The 16,618-nt window shown below is 37.4% G+C and overlaps 2 protein-coding genes across 2 annotated transcripts; one reads left to right on the top strand and one right to left on the bottom strand.

Moving 5' to 3' along the window:
- The first annotated feature begins 550 nt into the window (after positions 1 to 550).
- Syx18 (syntaxin 18) lies at positions 551 to 4,797 on the top strand. The gene is made up of 2 exons (XM_018502994.1): positions 551 to 756; positions 2,717 to 4,797. The coding sequence occupies exon 2, from the start codon at positions 2,773 to 2,775 to the stop codon at positions 3,730 to 3,732; it is 960 nt and encodes a 319-aa protein (XP_018358496.1). The 5' UTR covers positions 551 to 756; positions 2,717 to 2,772; the 3' UTR covers positions 3,733 to 4,797.
- A 2-nt stretch (positions 4,798 to 4,799) lies between these two features.
- Positions 4,800 to 15,049, bottom strand: LOC108758184 (uncharacterized). The gene is made up of 6 exons (XM_018502993.1): positions 14,919 to 15,049; positions 11,818 to 13,584; positions 9,177 to 10,933; positions 8,072 to 8,372; positions 6,488 to 6,707; positions 4,800 to 6,287 (listed from the first exon to the last, which is right to left on the bottom strand). The coding sequence occupies exons 2-6, from the start codon at positions 13,558 to 13,560 to the stop codon at positions 6,094 to 6,096; spliced, it is 4,215 nt and encodes a 1,404-aa protein (XP_018358495.1). The 5' UTR covers positions 13,561 to 13,584; positions 14,919 to 15,049; the 3' UTR covers positions 4,800 to 6,093.
- Positions 15,050 to 16,618: the final 1,569 nt, after the last annotated feature.

Genomic DNA, 16,618 nt, shown 5'->3' with positions numbered 1-16,618 from the left:
AAGAAGGCGACGAAAAGAAAATATTTTTGAAATTTTGAACCGCCCTCATAATTATGTATGTGTATGAGTAATTTTTTTTACATTTCTCTAAACTTGATTTTTTTCTAAAACAAACAATGCGAAAATTGTCCCTTTAATTTTATATTTGACATTTTCTTATTATTATTTTTATTACACTAAAAAACAATTTTACAAAAGAAAAAAGAATGAATAAACACACGTGGATATATATAATTACATATGTAATTATAATAATTATATATAACTTTATATACAATTATATATGTTTATAAATACTTATACATATTTATATATATTATTTATGCATGAACAATTTTTTACCATATTACTTACTATCAGTTGTTGCTGCTATGAATTCAGCGTCGAATACGTTTAATATTTATAATTTTAATTTATCATTTTTGTAAACACGAAGTTCTTTCATTTTCAAAGAAATGTGAATGCGCTCTCCATGCGCATCATGCGTGAAACGGAACGCAGCCTAGAGCAAGTGCACGTTTGTACCTGTACCTAACCTCACCGTAAATTACTCTTAATGGCTCGACGCGTGACAGGTGTTTACAAAACTGACGATTATATCCGTTTATTATTTTATTAATTTACTTTGAAAGGAAACGTGGGCACATCACCGTGCTATATAATTACAAATGATATCACGATCGTCACGATCTTTGATATAATCGGCATATTCATAAACATAATAAATGAGTTGCTGACAGGGAAAGATCGAGTACGGTGAGTCACGAAGAAATTTCAGTTTTAACAGTTTAATTTCATCTTAGACATTTCACTGTGTTAATAGAAAAATGAAATTCACAATTAAAAACACAATTAAAAAATTACCATTTTGAGAGAGTGGAAGGAAATTAATCCTAAAGACTAATATATTTTTGTGGTAAAATAATACATTTTCTATACTCTACTGGTACTGAAAAATAAGACTACAAGAACATCATACAAGTATATGTAAAATTTATGTATCATTAAATAACATAAGACTAAAGATAGATATTTTACAATTTCTATTCTGATACTAAAGATGACCTACTCCGAGATCGAAATGTTTGGAAGTTATCCTCATCCCAGATAGCCAAGTCTGTAGAAAGCAAACTTTTTTTAAATGTCTGCTACACACTATGCCAACAAAACAACAGAATTGTTACAAAATTAGATATACATAATACTGTTGACAGACTGCTAGAAAAAACATAATAGAATCTACAAGCAGAAGTAAATGACAGACTGGAGAAAGAAACAGCAGATTTGTGGTATAATCTGATAGTATTTTGTCTACAGAAACCAAGCAGATCCTGTCGACATCACCTAGCACTAGACTGTCAGCAGAAACGACGCAGATCCTGCTCTGACACGATTTGACAGCAGATGGTTGACAGAAACCCAGCAAGTTCTACTGACATTTGACGTGTCAGCAGGATCTGCGTCGTTTTTACTGACAGTTTAGCGTTAGATAATGTCGGCAGGATCTGCTCAGTTTCTGCCAACAATTTGCCTTTACATTATGTCGACAGGCGATGTTAATAGAACACAAGCCTTATGCAGTTGATGGCAGATTAACGTCGTGAACAAAAAACAATTAGTTTAACATTGTGTTTTATAATAGCAAATCATCAGTTTACCTTGACAAAACTTGATTATAAAGATGTGTAACTTATCTTTAGCAGCCTTAATTTCTACCACAAATATTTCCTCCTTTTCGTCTTAGTTGCCTTTATCCTATTTGCTTATATGTTGTAGTTGGTGATCACATAATAGTATTCGCAATATTTGTAAGGCCTTACAAGACGATCATTTAATTAATATTACATAGAGATCGCATCGCTCTTATTCACAAGATAAATTAACCAGAGAGAACAATCGAACAAAAACGATGCTCAAATCATCAACAGCTCGAATCAGTTCGATAGGAATTATCTCGATAACTTGATAAGAATTATATATTCTAGTGCTCGGAATTACATTATAAATATTTTACAATGTAAAATATTTATGATGTAAAATTTTTATGTTAATAATAAAATATGTTAATAATAAAAAATTTATTTTAATTATTAATTAAAATAATGGTAGTGGGGGGTTGCCTCAGGAATTTGCCCAAAATGAGCAACTAATTCCGAGCACTGATCTATTCTAACATAACATATAAAAAGAAAATGAAGTTATGCAAACATTCAGAAAGAATTTTTTAAATCTCTCTATCTACTAAAAGGTTCCTTACTGAAAAAAAATCATGTCACAACGTTAATTGATGAAATCATGTAATTAAAACATGTAAATCACACAACGAATTGTTACAAATTAGTATGTAATTTTTTTTAAATGGTGTAATTTGAAAATCACACATGATATTAGAAATAATTTCATCCATTATGTGATTTTATAGTTATCGAATTTTAAAGAATTGAATGATAGAAATAGAAGAAAAAAGAACATATCATGTAACTTTTTAAAATACGTAATTTAAAAATCGTATACTGATTTAAAACAATCCGTTACGTAATTTACATGTTTTAATTACATGATTTCATCATGCAACTGTGTGACGTGATTTTTTTCAGTAGGGTTGCTAATTATGAAACGTGTCACTTTCCTATTAACGTGACGATTTCAACAGAAGTAACTTTTGTTATCAACACCTCAAATAGATTGTTTACACTGTTGCTATTCACGCCAAAAGGACTTTGACGAGAACCTCGACGAATCGCCTCCTGGAAGACCGAGGGAGTCACAGAGATGGACGTGAGTTCGTTGTTCAAGGCTAGCGTGAAGGCGGTGAATCTGCGAAACAGGGACCTCGGTACACCGGCAGCAGAGAGTCAACCGCGAAGGGCCAGGAGCAAGAGCACCTTCTGCGTGAAGGCGCACGCGGTGGTCATGCAAATCTCCAAGCTGCGTGAGTTCCTGCTGGAGAACCGCAAGGCCTACCTGAACTTCTCCAACTACCTGTCCGCAGCGCCGCACATGACGGATGCGGAGCGCGACGAGATCGACCTGGGTGCACAGCGGATAATGAGCACCTGCTCGCAGCTGGTCAAAGACTTGAAGCGAGAGATCGCCGCGTCGACGGAGATCACCCAGCAGAACATCGAGCATCGCGAGATCATGCTACTGCTGATAGAGGACTACCTGAAGAACGTCTGCAAGATATACTCGGAGCAGAAGGCGATGCGCGTGAAGAAGGCCATGGAGATGCGAAGGATTTCCAGGCTGCAGGCAAACCAGCCGTCGGCAACGAAAAGATCGGTCCTGAACGCGGTCGATTCCGTGGACGATAATGATACCAAGAACGGCTCGAACGAGTCTAGCCCGATGAAGATCCAGGAAATCAACGGCGACGTCAATACGATGACATACGAGGAGGAATTGTCGGCGGAGGACATCCAGATGTTCGAGTCGGAGAATGAGCAGCTATACAACGAGCTGAACACCATGACTGAGGAGGTGAAGCAGATCGAGAGCAAGGTAGTGCACATCGCTGAGCTTCAGGAGATCTTCACGGAGAAGGTTCTGGACCAAGACAAAGACCTGGACAGGCTAATGACGACAGTGGTCGGATCGACGGAGAACGTGAAGGAGGCGAATGAGCAGATCCGCCAAGCGATCCAACGGAACGCCGGTCTCAGGGTGTGGATCCTCTTCTTCCTTCTGGTGATATCGTTCTCGCTGTTGTTTCTCGATTGGTACAATCCATAAGAGTCGACAGATCTTCGAGTTGTTCTTAAAATACGAGAGTGAGGAAAGGCGATGTACATTTACAAGAGATGTTTGATATCCGTAAAACGTATTTCTGTTATTAAATTATTGAATTTTACTAATTTTCGATATGGATCGTATCAATTGTTACTTTCGTAAAAATGAAAGAAGAGACGTTAAAAGGTTGGAAGAATAGAAAGAAAAAAGAGAGGGAGAAACGTTTGCCAAAAAATATGTTGCTATATTTTATCCCCGGACATTATTGTACATAATAGCTATAACTTACTATATGCGGGGAATAAACAAAATAATATGAATATCTAGGAAATATACGACTTATTTTATATTTTATCAATAAAAGGTTGGCCCACCATTTGCTTTTGATGCATATCTTCTATCTTTGTTGGAATAGAGTCATACAATGCTTAAACAGTTACCAATAAAATATCATACTGCTTTAGAAGAACATCTTTCAATTGCTTATATAAATAATATTGAAGGAAAAAATTTACTTTTCATTTTGTTTTTTAAAATTTTCCTCTATTCTGAAAACTTCTTTCCTGGTCTGTAATCACCTGATTATAGGCTGGGAAAGAAGAGTTAAATAAATCATTTGTAGTTTTGAAGAACAGAATGAGACTTCTTCTTTCGATATCTTTTAATTACAGGATGTTCTGCTGGAAGAATGGTATAATATTACATTGTAGCAATTGCTGCACTATTCAAGCATGTATGATTCTAACAAGGATGGAATCTATAACAGTACGCCAACTTCTTATCAATAAAATAAGTAGATAGAACATCTTTCAATTGCTTATATAAATAATATTGGAGAAGGAAATTTACTTATCACTCTATTTTTCAAAATTGTTCTCTTCTTTAAAACTTCAACATCTTTCTTGGCATATAATAGCCTGATTTAAATATTAAGTTATTTATAGTTTTGAAGAGTAGAGTGAGATTTCCTCCTCCAACATCTTTCAAGCAATTAGAAGAGGTTGTATTGTATTTCTCTGGTATTCACATATTTTGTCAATTTCCTGTACATATATATATATATACACACACACATATATATATATAATAAAATTTGTATAGTATATATTTACTTATATACAACGCGTCTTCGCACATGTGCATGTACAAAAACATACACCTCGGTAATTTACTTCAATAAAACTTGGAGTTTTGCCAATTACGTTTCTAACATCGTGTCCATCAAGATAGTTTTTGTCTTTCATAAAAATATTCTCTTAAGACTTCTGTTTTCTCTCGCTGCAGTTGTAACGAATTATGACAAGTCAGAAACTGGAAATCGGAGAAGTTTGTTCTTATATATTATTTTTCTTTATGTAGAAATGTCTTATATTTTTAGAGAGAATGAATATACTATCGAATGAGTGCAAAAAAGTTAATTTATCTTAAATTTAATAATTTACATTGTAAGGAAATAAATTCACCTCGTTTCTGATCTCTCATATAATTCCACGCGTGAGAAAACAGGAGTCTTATGCCCGTTTCTACCAATGTAGATTAATTTTTATCTCGGTTGAACTTGTTCTTCATCTTTTTCTAATTCTTAGGACTAAAAAGGGATGAAGAGCAAATTGAACCAAGAAAATTATTAAAATTAATATTGATAGAAACGAGCATTAATGTCGTTAAATGAGATAGATCTAATAGACATGTAAACATGTCCGTTTATTTATAAAAAATCGATAGAAAGCGGAGTAAGAACTTATTTATTGATTCCGCGTAGTTTCCTCGAGAATATCGGCTGCATTGACTAAAATCAATCTCGCGTTTCTTGCCTACGTATAAGTGCAATTTGACGTGATACGATTATGCTTGAATTATTGTAAAGATACGATTTCTTAAAATGCTTTACACACGACGAGGATTCACCTATGTCGTGTATAAAACACCTGCGGTTCCCACGCACATGTCTATTTTTATACAAAATCTTACAAAAGTGTAAAGCATTACACGTATCCTCGTACGAGGATGAATTGCCATATAAAAATGCATGAATTTATCAATCAGTCATATCAAAGATACAAATATAAGATAGAAAGAATAACTCGAGGATGTGTCCAGAGAAAATACAATGTAGACAATACATCGCGTATGTTCTGGCGTATCAGAAATTATTAAAAATATTATAAAAAGAAGGAATTCGAAAAATATCAAGATTTACGATTGTAAAGTTATCTTTTCATCTCTTATTGTAATATATGGAAGGCCGGAAAAAAAATGAAAAAAACTTGGAAAACAAAAGAAAATATATTCTAGTAGCCACTTTGATCGTAGGCGACTTACTCACGATTGTAAAAACAACAGCTTTCTAATTAACGAAAACTCCTAATTTGGTATACAAGTATATCTGTAGCGTGGATGGTTTTGTGGGCACAATTTGCCCTCGATTATACACTGAACCACCCACGTGGTGGACAGGATTGGAATATTTAGTTGAATCGCTCTCTTCTGTGCCCACGATGGACACTTCCAATTAGACACGACCACTACAGTATTGGCAAAATCCGTCTCCATGGCATCTGGAAGAAAAAAGATTTCATAAGCTTTTCTATTAATCGTAATTTGAGATAACACACGCATGTGAAACAATTTTATTTGAATTTCTACACATTAATAAATCATGTATTTTTTTATTTTAATATTATACGTATATCGGTAGCTGCTGAATAGTAAATTTGCTTTAAAGGAACTTATAGTTCCTGATGACGAAATAAAATACCTGAGTTTTCCGCGATTATAACTACTGCGCCCGCGTGCTCGCAGACTTGCCGCCAGAATGTAGCAAACTGTGGCAAATTGATGGATGCCAGACTAGGAATTATTACGACGATTTCTGACAACGGTTTCTTTGTATATGTATCATGCCCTTCTACGTAAGCTTTTCTCTGCAAACTCCAGCCGTTTGGAAGAGCAACTTCCGCCTTGTTTATAGTCTTTTTCTAAAAACGTATAGTGAAATGTGAGATTGTTACTCGTGACGCAATTGTTGGCAATTTAATCAAATACAATAATAGACGAAATCATAGTATGACATACAGCGAAAATATCGTAAACGAAACTACACTGAAACAAGATTATGAAAGGAAAATGTATATAATAAAGATATAAAGTAAATCCAACAAATTTTTTAAATAAAATTTACTTTAATACTAAATAACGTTATCTAGATTTATTAGAATAACACTACCTAAGATTTGTAATTTTGGTTATATTTGTTTAAGGTGGTTCTTTAGTAAAGTGCCAAAAATTTGGGGGTGCCTCCCTAGGGCTCACCCAAAATTACAAATATCTGCAATTTGGATAAAATATTAAAACTACATATATATCTTAATGAAATAGTATGGAAGATATAATAAAAAAATCAAGAGCTGTGCAACTTTATCGAACGAAAACAAGATGAGATGTTTATGTTTACTTTTCGAGATTAAATTTATATGCAAGTTTATGTACGTAAATATCTTTCTAGAATGGCCGTTGACCTATTACTTTTTTATGACCATTAAAATCGTAATTTTTTGAATTATTATAATCTCGTTTTTGAGAAAAATCTATGGTAAGATTTGTGTGCAGTGTTAAAGAAGCAGTTCTGAAGAACCATTCCGCGGCAGACGCGTCTCGGCTCGGGTATATTTTATCTTGCATATTTTTGAAAGTGTTGCCGACTTAAAATGGGCCTTGAGAAACATATAGCTGTCTCGCGGTTTTGTACGACTTATCCCTTTCTAGTCCGTTCGTCCTGACGCGCGTCCGTAACGACGTAAGCGCAGGCGTTCGTTGTCCGGGCGGGCATTGCATCTCACTCTTCCATTTTTTTTACATATACGTTTTTTTATTCTAGCCATATTAACATACTACACGTTTTTTACTCTAGCCATATTAACTTCCATGATCTACTGGAGGCAGGAGCCATAATATTATATATAAAAGAAGAACTTAAAGAAGCGTCTGCAAGCCTTATTTGTTGCTAATATGTAAAAGGTTACCTTTCAAATTTTTTTCTCTTAATTCATCATTAACCTACCGTAGAATTTTACACACATCAATTTCGGTACTTCAACTTCAATTATATAAAAAAATTAGATATTTCTATGGTAACTCAAATTACTAAAGAACCATCTTAAGTCTATAATCTTCCTTTTTCTATTTTTATTTAAAAAATGGAATGGCAATTATGAGTAAAGCGATAAAGAAGTAATAATCTATTTTGAGAGAGAGAGAGAGAGAGAGAGAGAGAAAATCCGTATTTTCTTTATATTAAACAGGTAAGGAATTAATGTAGAGAATAGCTAATGTGTAGCGCTACCTCTAAACAGCATCTGATGATATATTCGTGATTGCATATTTTGATGCCGGCCGACAGACATAATATGTTCTTTGCTGTGGTATTTGGCACGTTCGTGATGAGTATTGTGTTCTCATACTCGTTCTCTGGTATCTTCTCGAAATCCTCATAGATCTTCCCGCCGCCTGATATGATCTGCTCGTGAAGTCTTTCGCGTACGAAATGTCGCTTCACCCAATCGTCCTCATATTCTGTTTCGAAATCCGTTTCGGTGGCTTCCGTTTCCGTGTTCGACCCAGTGTTGGTCTTCGTATCCTGATACCTGAAATGGTGCAGAATGAGTTAGTGGATAATGAATATAATTCTTAATTTAAACAAAAAATGCGGATAATGCTTTGTGTCTTAAGAAAGGTAGCTGTATTTTGTTCATTTTTTAATATTTTTATATTATTACAGTGGCTGCCGAAAGTTTTCGGACAACATATAATTTTACAATCATTTTTGTCAATCCGTTTTCAATTAAAATTATAAGTTAATAAAATTCTTTTAATCAATTTAAGAACATGATATTTAAATATTAGAATACTCCATCTAATGTGACCACCCGTTTTATCTTAATGTTATTCTTATTGTTCTGCGTCTAAACGTATTGAGGTGGAGATGTCGAAAATCGATAATTTAAATCGTAAAATATTGATATCTCTACCTTAATACTTTTATCTGCAGAATAATTAGAAGAATCATATTATGTAAAAAAATCATAGAATTCTATTCGAAAAAATGGTCATGGCTTCCATAAAAAATTGATTTTGCCATTATTTCTGTTTCATCAGGCCAAACATACACAGTTCTGTCTGAATATATTTTTATTCGACCTTACCCTGCAAAGATAAAAAGAGTGTCATATTAGATGGAACACACTGTATATTAACAACATTAAAAACTTGTATGCTAGATCTTTATTTTAAAGATTCTTCATCTGAGCAATATAATAAAATTACTCACTAATCTTTTGGTAGTCACTGTATATCTTTATTTATTATGTTAATTCCTCGAGCGTTTAGCATTAATTCTTACTAGAATTAAGATCCCTCCGTTCAATTGCCAAATGAATAGTAAAAGATACCTTTCCAGTTTCTCTAAGGGTATGCAAGTAAGGATGAATGACGTGCCCTTGAAGATGTTGGAGTTCGTAGGGATTGGACCAAGAGTAGCAATCATTTCCGGGTCTTCCTTCTTCTTGCTACGTGATTTGCTCTTGTTCCTACTCTGCGGTCCTTTCGCGATCTGTTCAAACGACGTGCTAATTATCTCTTTCTGTATTCCCATCAGAGCATATTCGTCCTCTGCTTTACTGCGAATCGAGTCGACGTTTGAATCGCTCGACATCTCCTCGCTCTCCGACAATGCCTTTTCCTTCTTCAACTTGGCGGACATGCCGGACACCGAGGGTTCCGGTTTGATTTTACTGGTCGAGTTGCTCGACCCACCAGCGTTGTTCCTGGATTTAGGAGTCGAGGGAAGTGGTGTGCCGATTCTCTTGGAGCGTCGTTTGCCGTCAACCATGTTGTCCAAGGTCACCTGGCCGAGCGCCTTCGGCGTGCTCGGCAGGGAACTCTTACTTATGGTGTCCACTTCTTCCTTTAACACCTGCGCCTGATCAGCGGACAAGGAGATGTTCTGTATTTGCACACGCAATTTCTCGCCCTCGTCAGTCTCTACCGTATAGTGCGTGTCGCCGTTGGTCGACGTTTCAACGTCGATGATGATACCACAAGAACCGTAATCATCAGTCTTCGTGGTCGCGTATACAGACAGACCCTTTTTCAGAATTTTTGGTATCGGTATCACAAACTCGGGTATGAGCATCTTGCTCTTGCCGTCGTAGAAGTTCACCTTATATTTGGCCTTCAGCCGATCGCTCACCGTGCCAAGATAGTAGATGTTGTCCGACCATTTGGCAAACACGTTCTTACCGATTAGCTCGTCAGCCAGCATGCTTCGCGGCGACTTCGCCTGAGTGTCCACATCGTTTACCAGCTGCTCGTCCTCCTCTAACTTACTTTTCTTTTTGCTCGGTGTATCGGTCTCCATGGCGGATCCGTGCAGTGCCGGCTCGTTCGGAATATTTTTGGCGCCGTTCTCGCCGTTGATCTGCGCGGTGATCGATCTCGTCAATTTGCTTCTCGGTCTCTTCGCAGCTTTGCCGCCCTTCTTCGTGCTCTTCGGCGTGACGGTTAATTCCGCCTTCAAACTCGTGGGATGATCCGATGGCGTCGACGAGCGCATATTGATCTTTTCCAAGTGATGATGATGATCGTCCAGCCGCTCGTTGCTCACATTCACGAAAGTATCGAGAATCCCCGTGGGGGCTGTAATGGCAGAGGTATTACTGCTCAGTTCCATGTTTGCGTAATTCAGGACTGTTGTTATGAGCAAGTGGTGGTTCTTCCATTCGTGCGTCAAACGATCGTAAGTCTCATCCAACGTCTGTTTATCCGTCACTGTTGATGGAATGTCCTGGGAAGATTTCTTCGTATGCTTCGGCAGACCCGTTGGCATCGTGAAGAGGTGCCCAGTGTTCTTAGTCATTTTAAAAGCCAAAGAAGCAGCGCTGGACCCCGAGCTTGATGACGACATCATGGACCACCGGGATGGAAAGAGTTGATATAACTGGGGATTGCTGTTCACGGAACCAGGCGACTCCTTGTTGTCGGAGATGTCTGCCAACGAGGACTGACTGTCTTCATTCTTCGGTCTGCTCGACTCGATTACAGGCTCGCATTGCACCACAGTCAACTCTTTCCTCACAAGCTCCTTCGTGTTCTCGTCCATGTGCACTAAACACTTGAGCTTCACGTAGACACCGATCTCTCGCTCTTCCTATAATAGTATAATAGTATTTTCTCAGAGTTGGGAAGTGTTACTTTTTCCATTATTTTTTGTAATTAATGACATTGCAATTTTTTATAACTAAATGTTAAGGTTGTGTCAAGGTTGGAAAAATCGACTTTTTCAATCTTAGCACAACCTTAGCGTTTAGTTATAAAAAATTGCAACGTCATTATCAAATTATTTATTATAAAAAGTAACGGAAAAGGTAATGCTTTCCAACTCTGTATTTTCTCATGTATTTATATGCACTCACAGAAAGGCCTCTGCATTAATATGGAAAAAGTGACTTTGATCAGCATCTTGTAATCTATAAAATATCACAGTTTTAACGAATTTGACGTAAAGTCACACTTTCTATATGATTAATACAGAGTCCTTTTACAATGATTTTTTTTATCATACAATGCTTAAACTGTATAAATTCAAGAAATATTAAGTATAAAAAACTGGCTTGACTATAGTATTTTCCACTCATGTATGTGAAATTTTTATGTAATATTTTATATTTTCATTTATTATATAGCATAAAAACTATATTTTATTATTTCAGTGTTGATCCAACCGTCCGTTTGTTTATTCATCCAATTGTGTGTAAAATTTCTCCAACTTTTTCAAATTTTGTTTTCAGCAATAGATACTCAAGAATTTTAGTTTCGTCAAAACAAAATAAGTCAAATCAGTCCACCATAAGCGGATCAAAAGTCAAGGTCAATTTTAACGAAATTCTTGCAATAATTACAGACTTCATGCTACTTAATATTACATCTATTCTAAAACATTTATCAATTTATTAATTAATTCATGTATTATTTATACAGGAGGGGGGGGTGGGCGCACTTAAATTGAACAGAGTATCTCTATCGGTCGCTTACCTGCTTGATCTTCCCCAGCGTATTGTTATAAATCAGATCAGACTTGTTCTTCTCCTCCACGTTAGACGTTTCGTGATCGCTTATGCTAATGAGTTCGATATTGTCCACGTTTTTAACCTCGAAAGAGACGCTTTTGATACTATCTACCTTCTTCATATTATGCGCGGCAGTTGTCGCTGCAGCAGGCAGAATCTGCTCCTCACTTACGGAGAATGTATCAGAGTCCAAGCTTACGGTTGTGTCGGCGTCGCTCTTTTTGGACTCGGCGCTGCCATTCACCAGTCTCTTGTCCGATGATTTCGATTCCTGGGATGACCCGTTCATACTCTCCTTGTAACTGCTCTTGTTCTCGTAACTGCTCTTTCCCTCGTAACTCTTGTCCATGACCTGAATTTCAGAAACCTCGATTTCTTTCTTCTCTAACAAGCTCAGGATCTTCTCGCCATCCTCGTGCGAATCGTCGATCTGAACAACTTCCGGTTTCTTTTTCATACTCTGACGATCGTATACCACCTCGGTTGACGAGTTCAATATCTTTTCGTCGTCGTCATCGATCTCCACTATTTGCGGTTTTGATTTACTATCGACGGTTCGGTTTATGTTCTCTATCGATATCAATTCTACGCTGCTTCGCGACTTGATTTGTAAGGATGGGATCTCCTCGTCATTCTTGTCAACAGTCTTCTTGGTCAGCTTCACGCAGTTCGACTGATTATTTTCATCGGACGCTGTTTCTGTATCTTTTACAAGCTCCGGCTTGTCTAATGTTCCGATTTCGGATTTTTCCATTACAGCATTCGTGGAAGTAACATCTTTTTCAATCGACATATTATTTTCTTCCAGAAGATCATTTTCGCTTGTGGAGTTGAAGTTGACAGTGGTACTATCATTATTACTGATGTCTGTAAGTTTTGCAGAGACATTCAGATTCTCGTCTTTTCCCACGTCGCTTTTCTCGTCCTGCTGATTTGTCTGCTCGGCATGATGCTCCTGAGCCTTGTCGTCGTTTGTCGTTTCTGCTGCGTGCTCAGTGAGAGTTTTCAGAGTGTTCTGAGTAAATTCTACAGTAGCTGGCTCTTGGGTCTCCTCTATTATAACATTCTTGTCCATATTTTTGAACAAGTCCTGGTAAGAATCATCAGATCCACAAGACTGACGACTCTCCTCTTCGAGTCGCTTCTGAAGCTTTACTTCATCCTCCTCAGACATTTTAGGGATCTTGGCAGGTGGTTCGTCAAATGCACTAGCTTTACGTTTCAGATTAACGTCGGCACTGTCTATTTTTCTAAGCGATGAATAACTCTGAGGAGGCGTACCTTGGATAATCTCATCCTCATCAAAGAGCTCATCTTTTTTCTCTGACTCAAATAACTCACTGGATACGTTCTCCGTAGTCTTTTCAAGTCTAGCATCGCTTTCCGTTACTTTTTCATCTATGATAGATTCGTCTTCTTTGTCATTTGCAGTTATCGCGTTACTCTCTTCCATTTGCAATGTTTCTGGAATTTGTTGCGCATCCGCTTGGTCAATTGACTTCTCATGATTGGCCTTTCCAGCCTGTGTCTGCTTTAACTTCTCTACTATACTTTCGTCTCCTTCAGAATCGACAAGACGAAAATCTTGACTCTCGTTCAAGCTTGTCTCTTGGGTCTCGCTAGTAACTTTCAAGCTTTCATTGACGTCTTCGTGACGGGTCTCCTGCGTGTCTGGCACGCAAGTATCTGGTTCCACAGGGTTAGACATTTTTAACAGATCGTGACAAGTGTTCTGAAAATAAAATATAAATTAATGTAAATTATAATACGTAAAAATTAGAAAAATAAAATCGTAAACGCCTAAGATAATATTGTTAAACCTACACTGAAAAAAAAAATTAGCTAAATCTGGGTAAATATTTCTTTGAATAATTCCAAGTACACATTTATTTACAGCAAATAAATATTTGCCCAATAAAATATAATGATACTTAAATCAAATTAATGATTCTTGCATCAAATAAATATATGTTTACATTTAGTAAATAATTTACTTGGAAAAATATTTACTTAAATTTAGTTTTTTTTTTGCTGTGTACAGAAATGTTTTATTTACTCTAAAAAAAATTGCAGTTTAACAAATTAATAGTGCATGTTAAGGACTGCTTTATATGAAGTATCTAAATGTAGTGGCATAATATAATCAACTTTAACAATGAAATAAGTGAATATCTAACATGAAAATTAAATAACATGAAAATATCATCATAAAATATTTCATCGTTGAAAATATTTAATATCCTGATAAAAATAGAAATCATAAGTTGAATGTAATAGGAGAGTAACAATAGAGTTTTAAGCCTTAAGCCATAACAAATGGATGGATCATAATTATTCTCTTCGAATTCGACTATAATTGGTCAATTTCTTACGACTTAAGGCTTAAAACACCTATTAGTAGATCCAGGATAATAGAAGCGTAAACAAAATTTCTAGGAGGCAAAAATTAAAACGGAATGTAAAAGAACCGTAAACGCCCCTTACAAGCGTTATTCTCCCATTACATTCGACTTACGCGCCGATTTTTATTTTTACCAGGACAATTATTCAGTTGAAAAAAAATTTTTTTTTCCAAAATTTCGAAAATCACTCAAGTTAGTTTGACGAAACTTTCTATAAATTTAAAGTTTCATCAAAACGCAAATCTCGCGTGCGTGCAGCGAGTGTTTACAACTTGTTTGCGTTGCTTGCACCTTTTGTACTCAGCATCTTCGCTCTCTCTCTCTCTCCCTCTCTCTCTTTCTCTCTTTTCAACGCTCGATATCTATCTCTCTCGTTTTAAGTACGAAAATTTTTGGATTTCAAGCAACGCGAACAGACTTAATGGCGACGAAAGGTTACGGCGGGAACGTCTCCCGAGGCGAAGCAAGCCGGCGCAGAGCGAGAGAGACCGCCCGAAATCTAGGAAGAACTCAACGCGTGCGACGCGACGTCCGCACCGGGCCGCCGGGGAACATTTCCACCGCGAACGCGAGATATCATCGCATTGGCCTACGTCGCCGCGAGGGAACGATTCTGCCGGTCGCCTAGAGTCGGCGAACCTCCCTTCTCGAACTTCGGTCATACCTCTGATGGCACGCGTGAAACGGAATACTCCCGCAAGGGACAATGCGAGATGCATCGAGAGAACCGAGTACCCGTGAAGTAACTGGCGAGTATACTGTTCTTCTTCTTCTCTTTATTCTTCCTCTCCTTTAACGTTGTTCGTTCGTCAGACGGCACAAGAGCGAAATGACACCCGCCATATCTTCGCAGACGGCGTGGCTGGTGACTCGCGGGAACAGCGGGTTTTATGTTATACCATAATTTAAATGTATTCAATGTTGCGACACCGAGCGGTTAAATTAGAACTCAATACGATTGGTCGAATTTAAAAAATAGGAACCAATGAGGTGCTTCCATATGCGGCGTGATTTGCGCAAGCGTAACTTCCGCCAGCCAATCAAATCGTCTCGGCGTTTAAATTTGAACCATTAGCCGCGTTCAGCGGAACGTAACAGTTTTGCAACTTTTATGATCCTTCAGGAAGAAAGACTAAGGAGACTTCACTAACGTTAATAAAAATGGATTGATTTTGCGTTTCGAGATAGGGCCTGCGCACAATAGAGGAACAAGAATTAGATATTAAGATTTCAACCTATCAGAAACCGCGTATTCCGATGTAATCAGTTTCTGATAGGTTGAAATCTTAATATCTAATTCTTGTTCCTCTATTGTGCGCAGGCCCTTAAGTTTCGATTCTCGACACTTACGGCACTTGTGAACTTTGGGTGCTTTCCATTTGATAACACAAGTCGACACAAGTCGACACAAGCGTCGTTCTATCCTTGTTGACATTCAGAGAGTGACAAAGATAGAATGACACTTGTGTCGACTTGTGTCATCAAATGGAAAGCATCTATTTTTATTTATATACCATTCATGTCCATATAGATTTCCATACATTGATAGGGGGTGATCCCGATTGATCACGGCTCGATTGGACACCACCAATCACAGCGACCGGTGCTTAGGAGCTTTGTAGTCTCAAGCGCTGTGAGTGGCTCGTGTCCAATTGAGCCATGTCCAACTGGGTGCCACCCCATTGGTCGCGTTCAGCAGACTCAACTGTTGTGGAGCGGATCCGTGAGCGCTCGCTACTATTGGATGATCTAGAAGAATACTCCAATAGCAGTGAGTGCTCACGGATCCGCTCCACAACAGTTGAATCTGCTGAACGCGACCATTGATAGTACACTGCTGTTCGTTAATCGAATCCCTCGAGTGTAGGAGGGTGGAGAAGTGTGTAGCTCCCAATGGTATGTATATATGTACATACGCGCGCTCATCTGCACCCAAGTGCGACTAAAGTGAGACTCGATTATTGATTAGCAGTGTACATCGATCGATACATCGATCGCAACGCGCGCACGAACGCTTCTGATTCACTTAAATATTTGACCCGCTCAAAATGGCGACTGCTCAATTGCGGCCACGAATTTTCCTCGATGTCCAGTGTATATATAGTTCAGTGCTCGGGTGTCATGTCATCCTTGTTTAACGTTAGATAAACAACAAGGATGATATGTTTTCTGTTCTTGCACTAAAGTGCACTACAAGTCTCTTTCTCGCTTTCGACAAATACCAAACATATATTTCACTTTAAGTTCCAACAGTGTACACTGGTTCAGTCACAGAAAACAGATCTATGACAGATCTATCCGTAGATACCCCTCTAATCAGAGTCGCGACACGAGGAACGGAGACTCTAGTTAGAAACTCTCTTT

Source organism: Trachymyrmex cornetzi, unplaced genomic scaffold (assembly GCF_001594075.2).
Source record: "Trachymyrmex cornetzi isolate Tcor2-1 unplaced genomic scaffold, Tcor1.1 scaffold153, whole genome shotgun sequence".
Lineage (NCBI taxonomy): Eukaryota > Metazoa > Arthropoda > Insecta > Hymenoptera > Formicidae > Trachymyrmex > Trachymyrmex cornetzi.
The sequence above is the reverse complement of the archived record's forward strand: the minus strand, read 5'-3'. Positions and strand labels throughout refer to the sequence as shown.

What these genes read in the sequence shown, in the direction of transcription:
- Syx18 (XM_018502994.1), top strand. Translation starts at nt 2,773, where the DNA reads ATGGACGTGAGTTCGTTGTTCAAGGCTAGCGTGAAGGCGGTGAATCTG.
- LOC108758184 (XM_018502993.1), bottom strand. Translation starts at nt 13,560, where the DNA reads ATGTCTAACCCTGTGGAACCAGATACTTGCGTGCCAGACACGCAGGAG. An exon ending in CCCTTAGAGAAACTGGAAAG is followed by an intron (nt 8,373 to 9,176) that starts GTATCTTTTACT and finishes GCACCATTTCAG; the next exon opens with GTATCAGGATACGAAGACCA. An exon ending in TATAATCGCGGAAAACTCAG is followed by an intron (nt 6,288 to 6,487) that starts GTATTTTATTTC and finishes TTTTTCTTCCAG; the next exon opens with ATGCCATGGAGACGGATTTT.